Below are 25,852 nucleotides of genomic sequence, written 5' to 3'. Positions count from 1 at the left end.
TCATTCATTCATTCATTCATTCATTCATTCATTCATTCATTCTAGAAACTCAAGGTAACATATCCATTGTTCCCTCTGATGGGAACCTTATTTATTAAAGGTCTTATAAAAAACTCATTCTTCGGATATTCTATTTGATTAAAAGTTATTTTTAAAGGATACATTTCACATTGTGGACATCAATGGAAATACAATTAGGTGGCAGAATACGGTTAAGAGTCGGCTGTTTTAAAATAAGAAACAGTTTAATTTGGCATGCAATAACCCCACCTCTGAAAAAAACCCCTTCTCTATAAACAAAGCCTAATTTGAAATTCAAAGAAAGTAAATAGCACTGAGCTATTTTATTAATCTAAGTAAACATAATTTTATGCTTCTCCATAGGTATTTCAATATCCAATAAAGAACCCAGTGTTTATTTGCTTGTTGGATTTTCTCCAAAGACATTGCATTTTTACCTAGAGTTATACCGCTGGCAGGAGTGAAGCGAAAAGGCTGAATATGGGCAAACCCGATGAGGAACTGAGCTGAGTGAGCGAAATTATACATTTCCCTCAAGTGATTCTCAATTTTCCCTTTTTTCTGCTCTCTATTAAACATACGTATACTGAAAATGTCTAATTAATCTTCTAACTAGGAAATTAAAAAAACCAAAAAAAGTTTAAAATGTAATTTTTTCCTATACATAAACAAGAGATTTCAACTGAAAATCAGATTTCCTTCTTTGGTTTGTTACAGGACTTAGGACTCTTGTGGGAGCATAGCAACTCTAAACTAATGATAGGTTTAACTCTGCCCTCAGGCTCAGAGTCCTAATTACAGTCAGCAGGGACTATTTGTATTTACAGATGACAAATATACTATACCACTTATTTCACTTGCATAGCTTTATACAAATATCTGATTGGAACGAATGCAAATGTGTTTGTGCATACATGTGCTGATTGGGAAAAATGCAACTGCCCATTATCTCAGTGTCCACTGTTGAGAGGTCTTGGGTACAGAGAAGAATAAGGTTTTTTTTGTTTTTCTAGTTTTCAGATGAGTTGAAATCTGCTAACCAGTTTAGCAAAATAGTTTACTACTAGCTTGTACTTTTCACCCAGTTCCAATATCCAATTTTGATCAATACTGAGATTTTCACAGATAGTCTTATGAAAGTTTATTGCTACATTTGCTAGATATATCTAATGGGACAAAACCAAGGAGTTAAGAAAACATGTAACTTTAACAGTAATACGTTTGCTCAAAATAAACAAATAAAACTATTAATAAAACAAATGTAATATTGACAATGGCATGAATATATTAGTTAAACATTTCAGGGAAACGCTACAGAATATATACTTACTATTTTTGTACCTCTTCTTTGTTCACTTTTTGGTCTTGCACTCTTTTTTCCTTCACTATCTATAAGCATGAAAAGCACCATGTAAATAAAATGTTTTTCTTTGTAGACCATGCATGCTCTTTATTCTTGTATTTCAACAGCACTATTAGGTAATATTAATAAAGCAATAAACATGTAAGTGATTGACTTGTTTATCCATTTAACTTGACAATCATACTTCTTGATGTTCTTTTTAAAAGCCTAGATACAACTCTTTCTTTATTTTAGGTTGGATCTCTTGAGTAAGAAATCTAAAAAGTTTGGGAAATCATTCAGATAAATATAAAGCTTGTATTGCTGCCTCTGTTCCTGTACCTCCTTTTTAAGGTTGATCACATTCCATTTCAGCACTGCCTCATAGACTGACTATATTCTCTATCAGCATCAGAAGAAACCAAGATCTGAAATGCTAGCCTTATTGAGGTAGTCTATCTTTACAGAGGATGTAAACAACTGAAAAGCGTATGAGACATGAAACAGATCTCTGCATATGCTCTGTCTCTCATGATTCCTTTTTATGTTGAACAAAGATCTGAAAGGACCATCTCCCCATACTGCAAGCTCTATTTACATAAAAGTGAATCTCTTTTCAGACCTTTCTGCTCAATCCAGAATTGCTGGGAAGTGGGGAGGCTAACCTGAGACAACTAAGTCAGGACAGGATGCTCCAACCTAATTACACAAATTGTGTAGGAAGAGTTGAATAGGATTTCTGCACTGCTGTAATTTAAGTACAAGAAGTTTTGATTATATTTTCAAATGTTTGTTAACATAGCTGTACCTCCTTCGTCTTTACGTATCCGATTGTAGACCATTTGGAGAGAGAAATCTCTGGACACAGAACTTATTGCATTGTCTTGGAAAATAGTTAGCGCTTCCAAAGGTAATTCCAGAAGATCTTTATCTGCCAACAGAATCACACATTCTCCTATGTCTTCAGCACCTGATGATAACCGGAAAAATTAGGTCAACCACTGACATACACAAAAGCATTAAAAATAAAATCTCTTTTGACATTTTCCTTTCTGTTCAAATTAACCAATTTTGTTTTCATCCTTAATTTTTTAACCCTGTCTCATAAGCTCTGAGGATATAGCATATGTTACAGGGGTGGGTTTCACTTACCTTTGCTATTGTTTTGCTCGCGTGCGCCATTTTTGTGCATGCACAGAAGCTTCTGTGCATGCGCAGAGCGTATTTGATGACATCCTGGTGGGTGAGTGGAGCCTCCCACCGCTGCTGCTACCGGTTCGTCTGAACCGGTGTGAACCGGTAGCAACCCACCACTGATACGTTACGAGCTACAAACCCCTTTGTTTGGAGAGGATCAATAGTAACCATGTGGCGACATTTCCTTACCCACCTAAATATAACAACTATGTACAGAAACAATTTTTGAATTGAAGCAAACCATTTTTTGTTTATTTTAATATGCATTATCAGATTTGAATATATAACTCGACCTCCAGTTTCTTCTATTCTCATATTAGTAGACATTATTAGGAGCACACAACCTTAAATTAAGGCAACCTTATGGGGTATTGTTTTGCTCAAATTTGTAATTTATTGGAAAACTGGGATTCAAACACCCTTGTGGGATAGTCAATTTCTATGAATCAGGATTTTGGCTGGGATAGTTAATTTCCATGAATCAGGATTTTGGCTGGGAGAAAAAGTAAGAATAATGTTTCTGATGTCTTTTCTTGTCAGACAGATGACTACAACCAAAGGCTAAGGATAGTGAACCTCTTGGTGCTCTTTTAAACCAAACTTCAATCACTGAATGGTTCCAAAAGAATCAACCCAGGTGCAAACTGTAAATAACATGCAAATTCGAAAACGATCATTTTACTTAACTGCCCAAAATATGCTTTGAAATATAAGACGTACCGTACCTTGACTTGATGTTTTAGTTTTAGTTTTCCCTGAATCATCTGCCTTAGTTTTCCCTGGACTCCCTTTTCTGGTTTTTCCTGAGTCAGCTGGAGATGCTGCTGGACTCTGGCATCTGAGGAGATAAAAACAGCAGGACATCTCTTTACGATATTAGAAAGGATATAAATTTTAAGAAGCACTAATGATACCCATCCATCCATCCATCCCAGAGATTAAACCCTAGGTTCTTTCTTCCCATCTCTTCAAACCAATAGAAATTTAACCATTCATTTCCCTTTACTTTGAAACTTGAAGTCTTATATGTTTACAAAGCAATTCTAACTGGCTAGAGTGTTATTATTTCCCATATTGCAAGCTTCAGCCTTGTACCATCGTCCTGTTTATTTTTTCCATTCCTTCTCTCTTTGGACCTGGTGATACAAGGTGCATCTTCTTTCAATTGGGCATTTTAGGAAGGAAGGGCATTATGCTTCTCCTTTCATTTCTATCTATTGGGCGGACTGACCAAATATCCTCCCTCCGAAACCTTCCTACCATTCCCTCCTCCTTTGGGAATTTCTATTTCTTCTTCAGCAGGTTTTCCCTCCTACTCCACTTCCTCTTGATATCAAAACCAGAAAATGTGTGGGGGGGAGTGGAGTTGGGGCTGTTTCCAAATCATACTTCATCAGAGCTCCCTTTATTCCAGAAAATTTCCTCTCAGATTTCAGATAAGCATCCTCTGCCCCTCTGTCATTAATTGTACAGATATCTTTATTTATTTATTTATTTATTTATTTTGTCACAACAATATATGTAACTATCATACCGAAAGGTTATATAGTATATAAAGGTATAAGCATATATATATAGGAAAAAGAAAAGAAAAACAATAGGACAGGAACCGTAGGCACGTTTGTGCGCTTATGCACGCCCCTTATGGTCCTCTTAGGAATGGGGTGAAGTCAATAGTAGAAAGTTTTTGGTTAAAGCTTTTAGGATTATGGGAAGAGACCACAGAGTCAGGTAAAGTATTCCAAGCACTGATGATTCTGTTACCGAAGTCATATTTTCTGCAATCTAGATTAAAGCGGTTGACATTAAGTTTAAATCTATTAGCTGCTCTAGTATTATTGCAATTAAAGCTGAAGTAGTCTTTGACAGGAAGGACATTACAATAGATGATTCTGTGAGTTAAACTTAGGTCTTGTTGAAGGCGACGGAGTTCCAAGTTTTCTAAGCCGAGGATTTCAAGTCTGGTGGGATAAGGTATTTTATTGTTTTCAGAGGAATGGAGAACTCTTCTTGTAAAGTATTTCTGGACACGTTCAATTGTACTGATGTCAGAGATGTGGTGAGGGTTCCAAACAGGCGAACTGTATTCTAGAATTGGTCTAGCAAATGTTTTATATGCTCTGGTTAGTAGTGTGGTATTTTTGGAGAAGAAGCTACGCAAAATTAGGTTTACAACTCTTAGAGCTTTTTTTGCTATGTAGTTGCAGTGGGCTTTGGCACTTAGATCATTTGACATGAAAACTCCAAATCTTCCTCCCCTTTACCCTCACTGATGGCAGGAGTCAAAGCCAGCATACACCAAATAGTAATGATCATTTGAGAGACCTGGGTGATACCTATTGGTGGGCTGTGAATGTCTGTACATAAAGTTGGGTTGTTCATGTACCACCCACCTGTGTTACATGGCAAGATCCCTTTTTGAGCCCTGGGTCTCATTGCAGAGCTGATGTTGGAATTCCCTCAGCTATCAACCTTGAAGAACCTCTGTTCAGTGCTCTCTAGCAATTCTGGGAAGGTTCAGGACTTTATAGCATATCAAAACCAACAGATGTTATTGGTTTTGATAGCTATGACCCAGTAGCTTTTCCTTTTAAGGAAGGTCATTGAGAAGACGCTGGAATTTCAATTGCAGAATGGGTTAATTAGTTCCTTTCAGTAAGGGTTCACAACTTCACATCTGGGCAATGTGGACAAAACCACACTGGTTGCTCTACTGCATGATCTTCATCAGGACCTGGATAAGGGAACTGTATCCCTGGGTTTTCTTATACCCCTTGATGGCTTTCGGTACCTTTGAGTATGGCATCCTTTGGCTCACCTGAGAAAGCTGGGAATGGCAGGGCTGTGTGAATATGCCACACATTTCTGAGTGGGAGGCTTCGGTCAATGGAATTACAAATTGGCTTCCTGATAAGTGTCTCAGAGTCTAACTGTCTGTCTGTCTGTCTGTCTGTCTGTCTGTCTGTCTCTCTCTCTCTCACACACACACATTTTTAAATATCTATATAAAATTTCTGGTGGAGGTAATTCTTGTCGCTGTACCTCAAGAGCAGATTACAGCAAAGTGCTCAATATGAATTTCGCTGTGTTTGGGTATTGTAAAAAAATAAATAAATGTACAAACATATTGTACTAATTACCTCAATTCAGAAAGGTTAAGTTGTGACAATACAGGCTTCAAATATTCTTCCATATCTGACAATATCGCTTGAAACATAAAATCTAAATCTGGTTCATCTTCATCTTCTATATTCTAGGACATAATATTAACATTTTTAAAAAGAATGTATAATTTAAAAGGCCCAAGAGTAAAAAAAAAAGAAAAGTCTGTACAAAATACAAGCAGAATAACTTTGTGTTGTTAGCTTTCCTCTTGCTACTTTCTTTGTTCAGTAAAAATAAAATATGTATGCATGGCATTTAATAACCATGACTGCAAGAAACATATAAATATAATTATAGTAGCAATTCTCATAAAATTCTCATATAATTTTCTCTACAATTGGTGACTTTCAATGTTAGCCTCTATTTTTTACCTACCCTTGTATGTGGCAAAACCTCTAATTCTTTGCCATGTATTAATTCAGAGAAAGTGCAACCACTGTGGTCCCAGTTGTTGCTCCCAGAAAACACTCTTACTAAGTAAGACTCTTACTAAGAAAACACTCTTACTAATATTAATGAAAACTATTCTGCCAAATATTTCAGTCTCAAAATGGTTGTTCCAAGCTCCACGCAAAATATATTAGGTTGGAAAAGTTTTTATTTCAAAGTGTTTTGCTTCAAACTGGCTGTTTTGATATATGTTGTTTTTAAATCCTCTGGTTGTTCCATGTGCTGTAACTGAACTTCTATCCTGTGTTTAATTAAGATCCATCTCCATAGAAACTGGAACTGTCACGTTCCAGTTGTTAAATAAGATGGAGGTGCTAGATAAAAATAAGCATAACTTAGAGTGGACAGCCATTCTAGATCTGACTCTGCTAACGGATAGGGAAAACATTGATGCTACAACAAATTCATCACCTGGGACTACTACAGCTACTATCCCTGGAAATGATATATGTCTGATTAATAATTACATCATGCCTATCACCTACACATAGTCCTCTTATAAAAATTAGTGGAGGAACTGGAAGGCCATTCTGAGAAAAGGGTTGTTGATCAAGGAAAGGGGGAGTGACAACCATATGGAAGCATGATATTTCTAAAACACCTATTTCTCCTGTGCCAGCAGTGATGTTATCTTATGGCAATACAGTGGAGGATGCAGGGCCCCATGCTAGAAGACTGCTATCAACCCTGAAGTGAACCTGGCTGAGGCCATCTTGGAGGCTTCAGGGTTACCACAAAGCAGAAGAAGGGGCAGGGAAGGGGAAAATACTAGATGGGGTACCCAAAACAAGGAAGTTTTCCTGTGGGAACCAAGGACATTTCGACAGGTGGCTGGCCAGGGGAGGAGTGAAGTAACCAAGCAACCGGCCAGCACCTTGATTGGACAGCGTGACCAGTGATTTGGTGGAAAGGGGAAACTTTTACTTTTTAATTAAGTGAAAGCTACCCAACCTAATCTTGTGGCTCTGGGTAAGAAACAAGGGAACGAGTTGCTTCTTCTGAATTGTTTTTGTGGTCAGAACAAAAATAATTTTCTTACCAGCTTTGGGGTCTTATCTCACCAGAAGGCACTTAAGTCACAACAACCCATCCCCCCTTTATACACATCCCTGTTGGGGAGAAAAACTTAAGCTGTATAAGCAACTTTTGTACATTATTTCATCAATATAAGTAAAATAAATGATTATTTTACAAACATGTTATATTATTTGTAAAAAAAAAAGCCAACATTAATCCACCATTTAAATTCCCGAAATATCTATGTATTCCATTAAAAAAATTCTTACAGTGTCTAATTTGGCAGATGATACTTGCTTTCTTTGAAACTCATCTTCTTCTATTTCTCTCAAAAGACTATCCATCATCTCCTCTTTATAAACATCAACTTTTTCCAAAATATTTAAGAATGTTTCAGGATTCACAGGGCTCCGGACAATTTTAGCCTGCACTGCAGTTAATAAAAATTCAAATCAACAAAATGCATTCAAATTTCTTTAAAAAAAAACTTTGCATTTTTCTTTTTCATTTATGTAGCATATAAATTTAGAAATGAATGAGTAGTAGAGATGAATAATAAAAGTGTGTTTACGGTAGTTATTATTGTACAACAGCTGTATTTGTAGATAGCCATTCATGAAGGATATTAAAGTATCACCCTCTCAGTTCTTCTAAATGTAAAATAATAGAGATACAGGGAACTGAAATTATTTAAATTCAGTAAAATCTCAGTTTAATAAAGCTCCTCGTTCTTCCAACAAAAGGTAGTATCTTACCTCTTAACAACTCTGAAGTCACCCCTGCCTAAGCCCATTCTGCAGGCTTCCTCATCCTGAAGCTTCTTCCACTTTCTCAATTTTGAAAATGCACAAAATGCACGTTGGATTTATCCAATGCACACCTTTAATGGATGCCTTCTCCTCCATTAAACTCAGGCTTTAAGCTATCAGTTCTATGATTAAAATGAAGATGGGAATAATTCAAAGGATATTTTGGGCTGCCATAAAAAATATTTCCCCGGTTCAGAAATTAACAGGGAAGGCAAAGGAGAAGAGAGGAGAAAATAATTCACCCAGGCAAAATTACTGTTCAAAGTTTGAATTAACTTTATTGGTGGTTATACAAACAAATGTGATGGGGCTGTGTACCAATGTGACAACATTACTGAAAAAAAAAATCATGCTGAGATTGTCAATCAGTGGAACACAATAGGACGATGTAAACTCAAGGGCATATTTTGTTTGCTAAGAAACTGTGCTTCCATCATCCAAATGCTCATGTGTGACTTAGTGCAGCTGTGCAGCAAAAAAATGCAATTGTTGTGTTTGCCTTAAATACTTACAAGTTGGTTGAGCAGATTTTCCTTTCTGTTGTCCACCCTTTTCCTTTCCACCCTTTTCCTTCTGTTGTCCACCTTTTTCCTTTTGTTCCTTTTGTTCTTTAGGATTGGTTGATTTTACTTTCTCAAGCACAGCACCATACAATAAAGACCTATCAAAAGAAACAAAAATGGTAACTTTATTTTCCTGAATGCAAGTAGTTCTTGTTTGGTGGTTGCAATTGGGTGAAAAAACTATGTCACATATGGTCTATTCCCCAACAGATAATATTGTTTTAAGGTAACTGGATACTATCCATTCTCTCTGATATTATTGGCCAGGGAGAAATGTGTGAGACCTATGCCTTGAAGGGCTCTATAGGTCACATCCAGCATTCTGAGCATCAGTCTCAAATTTACTGAAAGCCACTACTGCTTATTTAGTACAGGTGTAATATGAACATAGCATTGGGCAAGGCTTTGGATGATCTCCAAGGCCATACTTACCCTTAAATTATTTATTTTTTATTTATTCAATTTATATGCTTTCCATCTTCCAGCAACTTATATGCCCCCATCTCCAGTATAATTATATTATACTGATTCCATAAATAAAGCAAAAACTTGTTTTCTTCATACGGGGAGGAGTTTATTCCCATAGTATTGATAACTGCAAAATGGGCCTTCAAGCCTCTACAGAGTTTGGTGGTTAATCATCACACTATGTATTTCTGAATGAGTTTCACCAGTCCATCCAATATATTACAGCTGTATTAGTTGAAATGGGAGTATGTCAAGAATCATACCTAGGGCATGTATGGCACATTATGGGAAGGGATTCCTAACAAAATCCTGTAAATGCTAGAAACCTACTACCAGAACTTTTCACATCAGCAGAATGTAGAATTAGAATAACAGAGTTGGAAGGGACCTTGGGGGGGGTGTCTTCTTGTCCAACTCTTTGCTCAGGTGGGAAACCCTATACCAGTGATGGCTAACCTTTTCCGGACCGAGTGCCCAAAGTGCACCCAAACCTCCAAAATACAATGCGCACACAGCCCCGTGCATGCGCCCCTTGCACACGCTCCCAATGCATGCACGCATTCCCCCCATGCACGCTCCCTGCCCCCACACATGCACGGCAGAGACCAGCTGGCCAGCGGGAGGCAACACATGCATGCGCAGCAGAGCTGAACTGGGGCGACAGCTTGCGTGCCCACAGAGAGGGCAATGCCACCCCGGCACCCGTGCCATAGGTTCGCCATCATGGCCCTATACTATTTCAGAAAAATGTCCAATCTCATCTTAGAAATGTCCAGTGTTGGAGCACCCACAACTTCAGGAGGCAAATTGTTCCATTTATCAATTGTTCTAACTGTAAATACATGAACTGCAGAAACTATGCTGAAAAAGTAGTGATGTTCAGCAGTAATCATGTTGATTATCATGTTATGCTTATATATATTCATACCTGTCTCCTGAATGCTGGATAATAACTATATGAAAATTTGCTGGCAGTTCATTCATGATATTAAAATGATGTGAAGAAATAGAGAGGCTTCCCCATGCCTACAAAAAAACCCATAATTATTTTTCAAAATGTTAAGAATACCATTCATAAATGTTATAACAGCATTCTCAAACAGATTTTGATTGGATAAAAATATTTTTATTTGTAAATATTTACATGTCAGTGATTAACACATACAGGTAGTCCTTGACTTACAACAATTCATTTACTGACCATTCAAAATTACAACATCACTGAAAAAAATAACACGACCTTTGTAGCAGCTCCATGATTATGTGATCAAAATTCAGAGGCCTGGCCATATTTATGACCATGGCTGTGTCAGGTCATGTCATCACTTTTTGAACCTTCTGACAAGCAAAATCAATGGGGAAGTCAAATTCACTTAACAACTGTGTTACTAACTTATTAACTGCAGTGAATCACTTAACAATTGTAGCAAGAAAGATCATAAAATGGAGCAAAAGTCACTTAACAAATGTCTTACTTAACAACAGAAATTTTGGGCTCAATTGTGGTCGTATATCGAGGAATAGTATAATCATACCTTAAACATAGAAAAAGTACTTATATGTTAATGATTAATCTATAAAGATACTTCATTACAAATTACGACAAACTCTTTGGTGTGTTAAGAATATGTATAAACGGATGAACCTTTGAATACTGGAAAATGAAATCATTATATGAATTTATTTACACTTGTTCAATTATTCAGGAAAACATCTGCACATCAGAAACAGAATTAGGCAGTCAACTACTTATGTAAAATAATTGTAATATTACTGCACTTTTTAGAAGGAACTCTTTCAGAATAATTTGTAGGAAAAGAGAATGAGGTATCATCTATGCATCCTGACAGGTGTTTCGATGAAACGTCTCTCTAACTGAGCGGGAATAACAATTTAATTTAAGTGACCGAGTTACCTTTGATATAGCAGCCAACCTGTGTTCTATAGTTTTGAGGAGGCCACTTGTTTCTCCTTTTTGTTGCAAGTGATGCTGCAGGTGCAACATGGCTGCCATCTGTGAGCTGCTGCTGTTCAAGGTAGCCCCTAACAGGATTTCTTTCATAATCAAGGATGCTGTACAACTCTGGAAGAGTGTAAAATTAGATTTAATGTCAGGTAAGCAAATATTTCTAAAAGCAAATTTCTACTCAAAACCCAAGCAAGATTTATGGATACATTAAAATATTGTGAAAGTATTTTCAACCAGAATGACAGAAAATATAAAGAACATTTCCAACCATTTACTTTCTTCTAAATAATTCCATGATTCTTAGCCATTTTTTTACCTTAAAAAAAAAAGGATTATGTAACTTTTATGTAAACACTGATTGTTAAAGATCTTCCTTCATTCTGTTTCAAGAGAATTTCAGATGAAAAGCATTGGTAATTTCCCCAGAACAGCATTTTAAACTGTTTGCTTTGCAATGAAAGCAACTTAACTCTTGAGGTGAATATAAAACTTCCTTCCAATCTATAAATCTATAGATCTCTAGATGCTAATCAAGAAAAATGATTTGCATCGATCAAGAGTTCTCAATTACATCATATTCAAAATTATAAATATATAACATAATTATAATTGAAGCAAGCAAGAATTATAATTTCATTCCATAATATTAGGCTCCTTTGTATTTTAAAATGAATTTAACCAATTATTGTTTGGGTTGTGAAAACCATTCTGATTCCAGAATGGACATTTTAACATATTCTACCAAGTTTGGAATAAAAGTGTTTCAATCTAAATTTAAATTATTGAGAGCTGAATTATACATTAGCTAATTCATAAAAAACGTATTTTTTTTTCATGCTGTCACTGATTGGAGCTAACAAAGAAGAGGCAAGTGGAGTCAGTGAGAAAAAGTCAGACACACTGTGCAGATGTTCTTAAATTCTTCACTACAGAAAGGGATAGCGATATATTTATACATTTGTGCTTATTTTTTAAACCTAACCCTTTAATCTTTCAAACCATTTTTAATACTATCCCAAGGAAACTATCTCATCTACAGCCATCCAACTTATTTTTGTTACTAGAGGATAAAAAATGAAAAAGCGGGATAAAATGAGATAAAATATATCTTATTTCAACTTCCCATTGTTCCCTATGGTGTAATTTTGGGGTCATTTCAAGTTTTCCCCTCCACTAGAAAACACTATTTTCAGAGCATTCTGATGGAACATTCTGAGGTGAACTATATCATTCTGAGGTTGGAACAAAGCCTTTCCTGTGTTTAGCACACAACTACAATTACTATTGTAGCTTAATTGGTAGCAGACATTGGGGTTATTATTTTGATTTACAGTTCTTGTCTTACCTGATAAAGAGCTAAAAACTGACTTGCTGAAACTGGATCAAATTGTCCAAAGCACTCCACCATTTCCAAACTAGCAGCTGCCAAGGTATCGATCAGGTTGTTATTAATTGCAACATTAATGCACTGCAGCAAAACCTCAGTTGACTGAAATATGTATTCATGAGTCCACGTCTGTCTCTTCTATATAGTTAAAAAAAGAACAACATTCAATATTGCTGGAGTAACTTTCAGAGATGAGAATGAAACACATAGGTACTTATTCCTTTGTGGGAGATGTATTAGTTTGTTCTTACCTCAAATATATATTGCTCACTTCAAAAATCAACTGGGCATTCTGAATGCTTAGCCATCCTCTATAGCAGGGGTGTCAAACTCAAGACCCGCGGGCTGGATCTGGCCCCTGGGGTGCTTAGATCTGGCCCACGAGGCCACCCTGGAAACAGCCTGCGGTGCCTCTGCCAGTAAAAACGGAGCTTGAGAGTCCATTTGCACTGGCAGAAGGTTGCAGGAGGCCATCGTAGCTGAAAACAGAGCTTGGGAGCACGTTTCGCTGGCAGAGTGCTTGGGCCACCACAGGCACCCGCCCGATACTTGTGACGTTGAACTGGCCATGGCCACTCCAGCCCCCCGAGGTCAAACACAATCCTGATGCGGCCCTCAATGAAATTGAGTTTGACACCCCTGCTCTATAGTGATAGCTTTGATTCTTTTTCGCACAAAAATTCAAGTCATTGCATGATGGAGTTTCTTAATACAAATTCTCAACCACATTTCCCCATCTAATTCTCATTTCAATTAGTATCTGTGGTAAGCAGTGCTTTCCACAGAGTTTCTCTTTTCCATCTATAACCAACCAAGGAGGTCCTGTGCATCTGCAGAAGCCCTAGGCATAAGTTTGACTTCTAAAGACTGGTAAATTCTGAATAAAAAGGGCAGTTATGCTTCATTTTTACAACTTCCCCAGATTATTAAAGGATTATCTATCCTTAAAGATCTTCCTTTTAATGTTTCCAAATAAGATATTAATTGGTTTCTGTATAAAATATCGGTGCTATCAGGATTTGAATTTGCATTAAAGCCAAACTGTTTTCCCAAAAATGAACATCATGATTCAATTTAGACAGATTTTTTATAAATAATGGACCTGTTTGCTTTGCATGCTGTCTCTCTAGAAATTGTAGGTGAAATGGAAATGAAAAAGTTATCTAGGGTTAGGGCTAGCCACCCCCAAGTGATCTGCCCCCCAAACAAACATTATGGTTCACTTTAGAGACTATGCCTAATAGGCCTGTTTCCATTCCATTCAACTCTCTGTAGAAATCTTAGGTAAATTGCATGTGAAAACCCAATTTGAAATGAAAAAGTAACCTGTGGATAGGGTTAGGCCCCCATGATGTCTGGCCCAAAACTAAACATCATGTTTCAATTTAGAGGTTCTTTATGCCTAGTAGACATTTTGCTTTTCATTTCATCTCCCTAGAAATCCTAGCCAAATTTCATGAGGAAACCCCATTTCAAATGAAAAAGTCACCTAGGGCAGTGGTCCCCAATTTTTGCAACTCAGAGGCCTGGCTGGGGGGAGAGGGGAACTATGCTGCATGAGTGGCAGGCTGGCACATGAGTGGTGAGCTGGTGGGCATGCGTACAGTTCATCTTGTCTGTGGTGGGCTCATCATGGCCGCTTGCACAAGTTGATTTGCACATACTCTAGCCAGCCACTCACACAGCCCAGTTCTAAATAGGCCACAGCCCAGTAGTTGGCCATGGCCCAGGGGTTGGGGACTCTGATCTAGAGTTAGGGTTAGACTCCCATGAAATTTGACCCAAAAATGAAGATCACAGTTCAATTTAGAGAACATATCTATATCTATTGGACTACTTTGCACTCCACTGTGTCTCTCCTGAAACCCTAGGCAAATACCAGGTAGCATGGTTCTCACCAATATGTTCAGGCCAAATCATCTTTCCTTGAATTGCATCCTTTACAGATCTAAAACCATCTGAATAACTTTGAGAAGAAATGAATAGTTCCACCTGGCTAACTCCTCACCTCTCCCACCCACAGGCTGTTATTATTGAGTCTATCATTCTTTGCTGTATTTATGGAAGAAAAATAGAAGCCACTAAGTTTTCATCTCATCTGAGAACCATTTTTCAGAAATTATTTGGGGAAAGAATGGATTTAATATACAGGGAAAGGAACTGGAAAGGCACAAAACAGTATTAGAAAAGATTGCCATTTTTAATAGCTCATCTTTCTGATTGTTCAACTTCCTTTCTTTTAAATTAATTCCTTTATAGCTTTAATTATAATTGTTACTATTCAACAAGTCTCTGTTCTTGAATCGGACACACTTTCAGTACCATGAGCTGTACCTCCCAGAATTGTAAACCAGCATTGCTGAAGAAATACTGGGAGATGTAGTTCCAGGACAATTGATATGAGTCAGGATATGTCCTAATTTAAATGAAACCCTTAATTCTTAAACCCTTACCCTTAATTCATTGGCTTTTTTCCTGTAGTCACCAAGTTGTTTTTTAGTAAGCTGCAACAGAGAACTTGGGGCTTCATTTTGTTCATCTATTGTTTCTGCTTCTGGTGGTAGTGATTTCTCAGAATTAATTTTAGGCACCTCCTGCATATCACAATTATATAAAAGAATCACAGTCAAATAGAAATGTATTTGTTTTAGAAAAGCATGCAGCCCAATGCAAGGTTTAAAAACACTTGAAAGGCCTTCCCTTGAGTTTGTAGCCAAAAGCTACAGTCTTCTATAAACATTTAAATATGAGAGGTATTGATTTCAGTCCACACTTGCATTCAGCTCACACCAATTATTCTCAAAAATATACACATGGATCATTTGCTTTAGAAAAAGAAGGAGCAGGTGATACAAACTCAAAACTGCTTGTATCAACAGCAAAGATGTCTATAATGATCGATTATTTTTTTACATTTGCTTTAGCTCATATTAAATCCTGAATAAATTCAACAATAGAAATTGACTAAAATGATTGTTTAAGCAGAATGCAAATTCACAGTACCCTTGACAAATGAATTCAACAATAATTAATGAATTATTTCTCTGTTACATTGATCTAAGTGGCCAATTATATTACTTTATAGCTTTTTTTTCCTACCCATCTTTCAGAAATGTTATACTTAAAAGGAGATTTAAAGCATTTCCTTATCTTTCAGCACAAGAAATCAAAATACTGCTAAAAGAAATAATTTGCTTCATCTCAATATTATTACTCCTTATCCTTCTCAGAACAGCGCAAATTGCTTTGTAACTCTTGGCAAGTTAAGATTCAAACTGTAAAAGTCAACATTGAATTTTTTTTTTCATCTGTCACAAAACTAAGCAGATGGAAGAGGAATATCTGAAAATACCTCACTTTATTCAGCTGGTTAGTTTTATTCATTCTGTTCGCTCAAATTATACCCATAACCAACAAAAATAATATTCAGGAATGAAATTTTCTCGCTTATTGCTCAGAGAAGGTAGTAATATCAATGGATTCACCAGAGCCACAGTGGCACAGTGATTAGAATGCAGTATTACAAGCTACTTCTGCTGACTGCCAGCTGACTGTTATTTGGCAGTTCGAATCTCACCAGGCTCAAGGTTGACTCAGCCTTCCATCTTTCCGAAGTCGGTAAAATGAGGACCCAGATTGTTGGGGCAATATGTTGACTCGTAAACTGCTTAGAGAGGGCTGTAAAGCTACATGAAGCAGTATAGAAGTCTAAGTGCTATTGCTATTCTAAAAAAACATTTGAGGCTTGCTGAAAAACAAAATTATGTAAGGGAAAAATAAAAGAAAAATCAATCCCTAAAAAACTGCCTCGCATGGATTGAGTGTGCTTAGAAGCATCTGTAGGGCAGGTGGTGTCCCAAAATTCAAGATGGTGATTGTAATCATGTGATCAAACCCTTGCCCCTCTGCTTAGAAAACAGAGGATACTGATTGCTGGAGAATAGAAAACTGAGATTACTAAATATCACTGCATATGGCAGCATTTTGTTGTGGGTCTTATATCACATATCAAAAACGTACACTAAAAATTACTAACAAAATCTATTTGGAAAGAATGCAACCACAAAAAAGATTTAAAGAATTTTAATTAAATTGAATAAGCTGTGCCTTACGATTGCATTTTCACACCACTGAATATCCAAACTAAAAGGCTCTATATGATTAGCTAAGAAATGTAGACTCCTTCCAGTGAGATAGAGATACTTGGCTCTGATGTCAGGGCAACCACCACAAAGACTTGGTAGACTTGTAAGTTGAGCATGGGCATTATGACCCACTGTTTGTCCAAGGGTGATCCAAGCCTGTTAAGAATCCAGAAAATATAAAATAAAATGCACAAACTGCTAAGGAGGTCAAAACATTAAAATCTGAGTGTTAAAAAGGGGTTAAAATACGCTTGCATTGAAAAATATTTACCATAAAGAGAAATAAATTAGTGCTTTAGCCCTGAAGTGTTGCTATAAAAATTACACAAAAGAGACATTCCTGAAAACCTCTGGGTATTATCTAATATTTAGCACTTGCCATATACTTGTTTTTAGCAAGGCATTTGAACTAGGATATTTCAGAGTGGTTAAATGAGATCAAATACTTGTGAACTTCCGTATGGTTTCAGCCCTAATTTTATAAACTGCTTTGGTACTTTAAGGGTGACCAACACTGGGAGAAAGAAATGTAAATCTTCATACTATTTATATTGTTACTTAGAATCCTAGTACAATTTATGTTGATTGCTTATTTAGTATCCATGACTATCACTAAGTCTAATGTTTTATGATGAATGTATTTTATCCTGACCATGATAATGATTTATCACTATTGTTGTATGTACACTAAGAGCTTATGTACTGGAGACAAATTCCTTGTGTGTCTAATCACACCTGGCCAATAAAGAATTCTAATTCTAATTCTAATAGTAAATTATGTTCTCTGGTACATCTGGCAGAGTTTGATATTGTCAACAAATGTTTCTAGCCACTCAGGATGGAACTGGGAGTTTTCTATCCCAAATAGCTACTTATTGTAGATAGTAACTAGAGATTGCTGCCTGAGGAAATGCTCCATAAACAATTATATTAATGAGTTTCACATAAGATTTTATAAATAACATCAGCCTAAAATCACTGACTGATATCATTCAGAAGTCTTCAAGGCACATTTCTGCTTCTGTGAGTAGTTTTCTTTGTTATCTAAAAGCTGAAGATATTCTATGATATCTTTACTAGGGATTGGTTTCCCCAAGTAAATTGAATATATTATGAGGTCTTTCCAAGAGATGGCCACAATTTTTCCAACTGACGATACTTAATATACAGCAATAAATTGAATGTAATAAATTATACCTATGTATCAGGGGTGAAATGTAAATTTTTTTACTACTGGTTCTGTGGGCGTGGCTTGTGGAGGGGGGGTAATGTGACTGGGTGGGCATGGCCAACTCTTTTTTTTACTTTTAAAAGCATTGTTTCTACAACTGCTTTGGCCGAAGAGGTTGTAAAAAAATGCTTTTAAAAGTCTCTGATGATCAGGCAACTCAGCTGGGATCGCCAGAGGAGCCTTTTAAAAGCATTTTTTTTACAACCTCTTCGGCTGAAAGGATTGTAGAAAAAATGCTTTTAAAGGGTTCTGACAATCCCAGCTGAGTTTCCTGATCGCCAGAACCTTTTAGAAGCATTTTTTTAACAACCTCTTTGGCTGAAGAGGTTGTAGAAAAAATGCTTTTAAATGGTTTGGACGATCCCAGTTGAGCCACATGATCATCAGAGGTTTTTGTTTTTTTTTACTTTTAAAAGCATTTTTTCAGCCGAAGAAAAAATGCTTTTAAAAGTAAAAAAAAAAACAACCCTCTGATTGCGCGGCTCAGCTGGGCATTGGGGGGCAGGAATTTTTGCTACTGGTTCTCTGAACCAGGGGTCTCCAACCTTGGTCCCTTTAAGACTTGTGGACTTCAACTCCCAGAGTCCCTTAGCCAGCAAAGCTGGCTGAGGAACTCTGGGAGTTGAAGTCCACAAGTCTTAAAGGGACCAAGGTTGGAGACCCCTGCTCTGAACCACCCGCTGCCATTGCTACCGGATCAAGTGATCCGGTCTGAACCAGGAGCATTTCACCCCTGCTATGTATGTATATACATTAAACTGCTCACAGATAATGTTGCAGACTGAGTGGCAAATTTGTCTATACAGGTCTTCCTTGACTTGAGACTACAATTGAGCCCAATGTTTTTGTTGCTAAGTGAGACAGTTGTTAAGTGAGTTCTGCCCCATTTTACGACCTTTCTTGCCACAGCTGTTAAGTGAATGCAGTTATTAAATTAGTAGCATGGTTGTTAAGTGAATCTGGCTTCATCATTTACTTTGATTGTCAGGAGGTCACAAAACGTGATCACATGACAGCAAGACACTGCAACCATCATAAATATGAACCAGTTGCCAAGCATCTCAGTTTTGATCATGTGACCATGGGGATGCTGCAAATCATATGTGTGAAAAATGGCCATGAGTTACATTTTTCAGTGCTGTTGTAACTTTGTATGGTCACTAAACAAACAATTGTAAGTTGAGGACTACCTGTATTTTTATCTTTTCTCATTCCTTAGTCATTCGCTATGTATATTTTTTCAAGGATGGAGGGACTACTATGGTGAGGAAGAATATAAAGATCTATTTCTATCTGCTTTGAGGCACTTACTTGTATCTGGATCCAACCTTTCAAAAAACAAAATCTACGTGTTTTGCTCATGTTTTCAATGAGACTTCCAAGATAATGGTGATTCCAATATGTGGCAGATTGTATACAGAAGAGATTAATTATGAATGCATTACACAAGGACATACCTGTTCACCTGAAGCAGAATCAGGTGTAAACCTTACAAAATTCTCAATAATTTGTTCAATTTGGTCTGCTCTACCTTCTTGGTTCTTTTTTTCAATATTGATAAGAACAAAAATATCCAAAATGATCTCTACAAAGTTCACTTTCATGTTTGCAAGTCTTCTCATTAAAGGTGTATTTATATTTCTAGTCTGAAATAAAAAAAAATAACTATACTGAAAATGGAAAAGAAACGCCAAAAAACAATCTCAGTTTTCATAATTGCAGAAAAGATCAAGATAAACACAGGAGACAAGTATGGACAAGAAAACGATGATCACCGTGTTGGCTGTCCTCATATAGTGAGAAGCACAGGCCTATTAAATACTGTATAAAAAGAGAAAACAGCTGCAAAATGGAATACGGAGGAGGAGAAGGTGCACATGCTTTTAGATGGATAGTAATATATATTATACATATAAAATCTAAAAATTAATTTTCCCAAGAAGACTGGCATGCAAATTCCAAATAAAGGAGTCACGTACTGAATACTGATAATACTGCTGGTGGTTCTATACGTTCACTATTAGAGCTTGGGTGTATTTCAGATTTAGCTCAATCCCAAACTGATTTGGATAGATTCAGGAGTTAAACTCAAATAAAATATAAGCTGATTCACAAACTCTGTTAACAAACCTTAAATATGGTGATGTACAGAAAAAGAGGCCTTGGATTACTAATTACAATATGCTCTGCTTAAGTTAAATAACAGCTTGGATGTTTAGATCACATGCTAACTCAAAACATCAGAAACCATATTTTGGCATTATAGTTTTTTTTTATTTTGTCACCACAGTATACGCAAACATCGACATAAAACAACAACACATCATAAAAGAAAAACATATATATAAGTAAAAGTCTGCAATAACTATATTAATTTGATATAATGAAAGGGAACAATAGGACAGGAACGGTAGGCACTTTTGTGCTCTTATGCATGAACATGTTTAGTATGTCTGTAAAAACGGATACATTTTTCTTTGTACCCGTCAGAAAAAGAAACTCCAGGGAGGAAAGGGAGAAAAATTGGATTTACAATCAAAATTTACAATCAAAATTAACATTTGAGTCACACATTGAATTGGGGACTCTTTCAACTGGATTTGGGACTGAAAATCTGTCATACTTTCAGTTTATATCTGCACTCTCCTGTGTTTCAGAGAAACTTTACTAATACTTCCATTTAACTGATAGTAGTCTCTATGTTGTAGATGTTGACACATAAACATCATACCTCATTAATTGGAAGTATATTATTAAGGTGTTGAAAAAGCTCTTCCATTTGTGATACTCCACATTGTGCCAATCTATATGCCTCTATGTAATGACTTTGCTTGTCTGCAGCCTGTTCCGTATGTTTACCAAGTATCCTGTAAAAAAAATATTTTAAATATTAAATATTTTAAACAGAAGGAATATTTAGTACCTTTCTAAATAAAATAGAACGGAGAAAGAAAACATATAAGCAATACAAAGTTAACAAAATTAAATTACTAAAAATAGCTTAAAAAAAGAAAGAGGAAAAAGAATAAAGGAAAAGAGCTATTGAGTTTCTTATGTTTTACTTTTTGTATATCTATTAATTTAATACAGTTGCCTTATCTGTTAGATGGCCAGCACATACATATATACATATATACATTCATACATACATACCCCTTAGAAAACAGACTGTGTTTATATTTGCCATGCTGCATTGTACTGTAGGGATAGGAACCATTCTTCATAAAATTATTTTATTAAAACCCAAAGCAGTTGTGTCTAACAGGTGAAATGGAATGAGTAACTTAATATCATACTGTACATAAATGATCAAAAATTAGACAAAGTAAATTAACTTGTGTATCTTGATGGAACATTTACTAAAGATGTAAAAAAATTAAGATGTTAAAAAAAAGATGTTAAAAAAATGTCAATTTTTAAGATCCATAAATGCTGCTAGAAATTCACTGATGTACATACAATCTGTTTGAAAGAATGAATACTTCTCAAAATAAGTGAAGATGTCTGTGTATTAGAATTTATTTTTGCCTATTGTGTGGAAGTGAAACTTACCTATTCAGGAGGATTCAAAACAATGCATTAAGAATGGGAGGCTTAAAAATATTTGTGTTAAAACAAGAAGAGAATTACAGGACAAATACATGAAGAAAGAATGAATCGGTTGAAACAAAGGAGAAGACCATGTGAATCATGATTGGGTGGAACTGAAAAGATCCTCAAAAAGAGAAAAATGAGAATTTTAAAGAACAAAAGGAAATGTATGAAGTATATAAACAGGCAAAAATAGCCTACACACGGGGGTGAAAATTGATCACGTATTATGACATATTGTGACAAATCACATTTCTGCCTTTGCAGAGCCAGGATGGGCGTGGCCTGTGCGTGATGCATCCAGCCCATGGGCTGCCAGTTTGACCTACAAGGACAGAAAAGCTTGAAGAAATGAATGGTGCTTGCAGTGTTTGCCTTTCTTTTTTCTTACCTCATGCTTTTAATTTCTTTGACTCTTTTCTATTCTTTTCGACATTCTGTGAAATGTTGCTTATTTTAAAAAAATGAATAGTAGCATGGTATATATGCAAGTATTTCTGTATTTATGAAGAATTCGATCTGAGGACTTACCTATGAATATTTGCACATGCCATCAACGCATCAGCACTACGATCTTTATATCCATAAGAAAGGAAGATCTTCTCTATATGAATTAACTTATCATAGGATTCCTGCAATATTGTTGCCAACTCATCAGAAAAACCGCTAGTATTAATGAGATATTTAACCAACTCTATCTGTATATATGCTTTCCTGCACAGAAGAGTATATGAATAATATATGGTCAGAGATTTCCTCCAAAGTAGCACATATATTTAGGCAACTGTTCTTATTGCTATAAAAATAGTTCCTTGACTAACATTTAATTAAATTAATTAGTACTGCAAATCAGAAAAGCAGAAAAATCTAATGTTACACTCAGAGGCAAAGAATAGATTTCAGTCTGCTTGTAAAAAATTGAATAAATAAATATCAAATAAATCTATGACGAAAAAGTGAAAGTTGGGCGGACCTTTTATTTATAATTTCTTTATACAGATAGTCCTCGACTTACAACAGTTCATTTAGTGACCGTTTGAAGCTACAACCACACTGAAAAAAATCACTTATGACCATTTTTCACACTTATGACCATTGCAGCATCCCTATGGTCACGTAATTTACATTTGGATGCTTTACTGGTTCATATGACAGCTGCATCTGATCCCCTTTTGCGACCTTCTAACAAGCAAAGTCAATGGGGGAACCAGACTCAGTTAACAACCATGTTACTAATTTAACAGTTGCAGTGATTTGCTTAACAAATGTGGCAAGAAAATGGGGCAAAATTCACTTAACAAATTTCTCACTTAGCAACATAAATTCTGGGCTCAATTGTTGTTGTAAGTCAAGGACTACCGGTATAGAAAAAATATGTTTCTATAATGGCCTCTGTAATAAAAAAAGTTGTTACTGCACTCAACAGCATCCCTTGCGGGTGGGATCAAAAGTGATAAAACAGTGTCACAGCATGGCAGTGCAGTCAAAGTCTGGGATTCACCTTCATGCATATTTTATCTGCAATGTAGACAAGCCAGCTTGGTATAAGGATTAAAGCATCAGGATAGAAACTGGGATACCATGAATTCTAGTTCCACCTTAGCTACAAAGCCAGCTGGATGATCTTGGGCCAATCATTTTCTCCCAGCCCTAGGAAAGAGGCAATGGCAAACCTTTTTTGAAAAACCTGGCCAAAAAAACCTGCAGGAACTAATCCAGGCAAGCACCAGTTCATTTCTAAGAAATTATTTCTATGGCAACACAAAAAATGTTCAATGTACAAAAGGGGCAGAACTTCACTCACACAGCTGCAACTACCATCTTAGCTTTTAAAAAACCTTTCCCTTCAGGGGTGTCAAACTGGGGCCGGATGTGACAGACGCATGCTACACCCTTCCCTTCTGCAAAGGGAAAAAAAATCACAATAAGTCATGTGACAGAAACGTGACGCCATTTTACACCCGTGATTTAGATGCTGGTGATTACACTGGAAGCAAGCCTCCTTGCTAATTATAATTTAGGAGGGGGTCTACAAAGATGTTATTCAATTCAGATGCTCCTGTTTGTACAGTCGCAAGGCATTATCTCCTTAAAGCAGCAGAATATTTTTTTCTAGGCCTGGGTGGAATTCTGAAAAAAAAAGTTAGTTTGCTTTAAAGCAAAGAGCACATCTGTTCACACAAGACCTAAAAAACAACTAGATCATTTTCAAAGTAGGCATAATCTTATTAAACTAGGTTAATAGATTGAGGAAGCTGCAATGTTATTTCTGAAGAGGCCTGTGGAGGATTGCACTGATTATAAAAGTAAAGCAAAACTACAATGCTATCTTAACTTGTAATACTGGTAATTACCTGGCTTCAAAGCATGCAATTATAAAACCAAGTTCAGATTCTCGGTTGGGTCTTTCCTTCAACAATGGCCTCAAGACATTTATATTTTTTTGCAGAAAATGGCAAGCTTGCATCTATGAGAAAACAGGTTGTCAAGAATACTAACAATGTATTTATATCCTTCTGATTCTGTAAACTTTAAGCAAAGGAAAACTGAAGTAAAACCATAAACACAGTTGTGGTCACATGATTTTCACTTAGTGACCACTTCACTACAAACCAATTGAAGTTGCTAAAAGAGGACTGCCTGTATTGATTGCTAGTATTAAAAGAGTAATCTGTTCAACTATAAAATACATAAAGAATGTACTACTAGATATTTCAATTAAATAAATGAATTGTTTACTTACCATTTTTTCATTTATTTCCTGGTCATCTCCTAAAATTGCATCAGTGAGAGCAAAAGTGCTATTGTGCCAAAACTGTTCATTTCCACCTATCAAGCGAGCCTTTTCAAGTAGTGCTTTCGCTTGCCCATGGTTTTTTTCTAAATTAGCTAATACAGCTAGAAGATAAAGGCTTCGTGATACACCACATGGATCGTTCATTTCCTAAAAAGAAAAAAATTCAAATGTGTTTTCAAACAGTTGGAACATTATGATCAGTAACATGCTAGAGTATTCCATTCCATTCCATTCCACTCCATTCCATGTTTTTATATATTACAAAAAACATATTTCCTCCAAGTTTCTGTCATTTATGTCATGAAAAACTTTTTCAGAATAATTTCAATTAAATTCAGTCAGGAAATGAAGAATAGCTTGCTTAAGCTAAGACAATTTATCACAGAATCCCCTCTTTCTGAAACTTGTCATAAAAAGGCTGACCTCTTAAGCTGCAATTTTCTATACACTTATCTTGAAGTAAGTCTCGTCGAATTCAGAGGGGCTCACATCTGCACCGCACTAAAACTACTAGATACCCTTGGCTCAATATTTTGCTTAGTTTTTAAACCAAGGGTTCACATTTGAATAATTTGAATAATAAGTCAGTTTTTACTTAAGGGAGTCTTTACCTTTCTTTAGGAAAGAAGATGACAAGTTCAGCATTTGCAGCTTTAAAGTAATCCTTTAATTCAAACAAAGTACTTAATTTTTAATGTTTATTGAAAGAGGTAAACAATCTGAATATTTAAAATTAGTATTTATTTATTTATATTTAATTGTTTTGTATAACTGTCCAGATTAGACTAACTTTGAGCCATTAACAGCACATAATACATTTTTAAAAAACGAAAGCCACAAGCTGTAACCCCAGATTCATAACACATATCTTTCTAGTGGTATAGTTTGTGGAGAATCTCATTTTCTTGACTGGTTTTGCTCAACTGAACAGACATCTGTCTTTATGAGTCTTTCATACAGCTTATTTCTGAAATCTTTTGGTCTGTCTGATCTGGCAAAATGCTACTACCCCTGTTGCTTGCTCTGCTGTTTCTAGATGACTGGGTTAAGATCTATTCATGGTGTGGCTGTGATAGGAACACAACTCCCTCTTGTTCTCACAGTTGCTCTTCATCTAAGCAGGGGTGGAGAACGATGGCCTCATTATGACTTGTGGACTTCAACTCCCAGAAGGCCCATCGTTCCCCACTCCTGATCTAAGGAAAAGCACTGGATGCCCTCTCATATAGCTGCAAAAGAATTACACTGTGTAATCTGTTCCAAAAAGTGTTAAAAGATTAGAAATGGTGCAAGTCATCCTCTTGTATTAGGAAAAGGGATACAAAAGGCTTTTAAATTGTTCATCTTCTCAGACTATATGTTGTACTCCTTTGTTGTTCCTGTCAAAATGTTATGGGCAAGGTAAGCAAGCTTCTCTTATCTAAGAAGCTTAGATAATAAGAAGCTTTTCTCAGTTTAATGAGATTGATAGGAAGAAAGATCCTAAAAAGTCATTAACAACAATACCTACATCAAAAGCCACATCTCATACTGACTATCACACCTACAAACACAACCAAGTCTTTCTCAAAAGCTGACTAGGTCAAGGCAGGTCAAATCTTAGGAGGTATGGCATTTCAAAGGATTGGCATTGCTCTTTTAATGAATCCATAGAAGAGTTCTTTTTGGAAATTCAACAATGAAATTTAAATATTCAATAT

At 36.1% G+C, this 25,852-nt stretch overlaps 1 protein-coding gene across 1 annotated transcript in view; it reads right to left on the bottom strand.

The window, feature by feature from the left end:
• The window catches only part of CFAP46 (cilia and flagella associated protein 46), a 105,939-nt gene that overhangs the window by 16,018 nt on the left and 64,069 nt on the right, over nt 1-25,852 (bottom strand). Inside the window, 17 exon segments of the mRNA XM_058188085.1 lie at nt 163-223; nt 1,352-1,410; nt 2,172-2,333; nt 3,286-3,398; nt 5,701-5,813; nt 7,462-7,622; nt 8,514-8,662; nt 9,961-10,058; nt 10,948-11,115; nt 12,347-12,526; nt 14,842-14,982; nt 16,501-16,689; nt 19,222-19,410; nt 20,496-20,631; nt 21,887-22,069; nt 23,710-23,822; nt 24,099-24,299. Coding sequence (XP_058044068.1) covers nt 163-223; nt 1,352-1,410; nt 2,172-2,333; nt 3,286-3,398; nt 5,701-5,813; nt 7,462-7,622; nt 8,514-8,662; nt 9,961-10,058; nt 10,948-11,115; nt 12,347-12,526; nt 14,842-14,982; nt 16,501-16,689; nt 19,222-19,410; nt 20,496-20,631; nt 21,887-22,069; nt 23,710-23,822; nt 24,099-24,299 — 2,416 coding nt within the window.

The sequence above is a fragment of the Ahaetulla prasina genome, chromosome 6 (assembly GCF_028640845.1).
Source record: "Ahaetulla prasina isolate Xishuangbanna chromosome 6, ASM2864084v1, whole genome shotgun sequence".
In the NCBI taxonomy this organism is placed as follows: Eukaryota; Metazoa; Chordata; class Lepidosauria; order Squamata; family Colubridae; genus Ahaetulla; species Ahaetulla prasina.
Note: the sequence above shows the minus strand (reverse complement) of the source record. Positions and strands in the feature narration are given on the sequence as shown.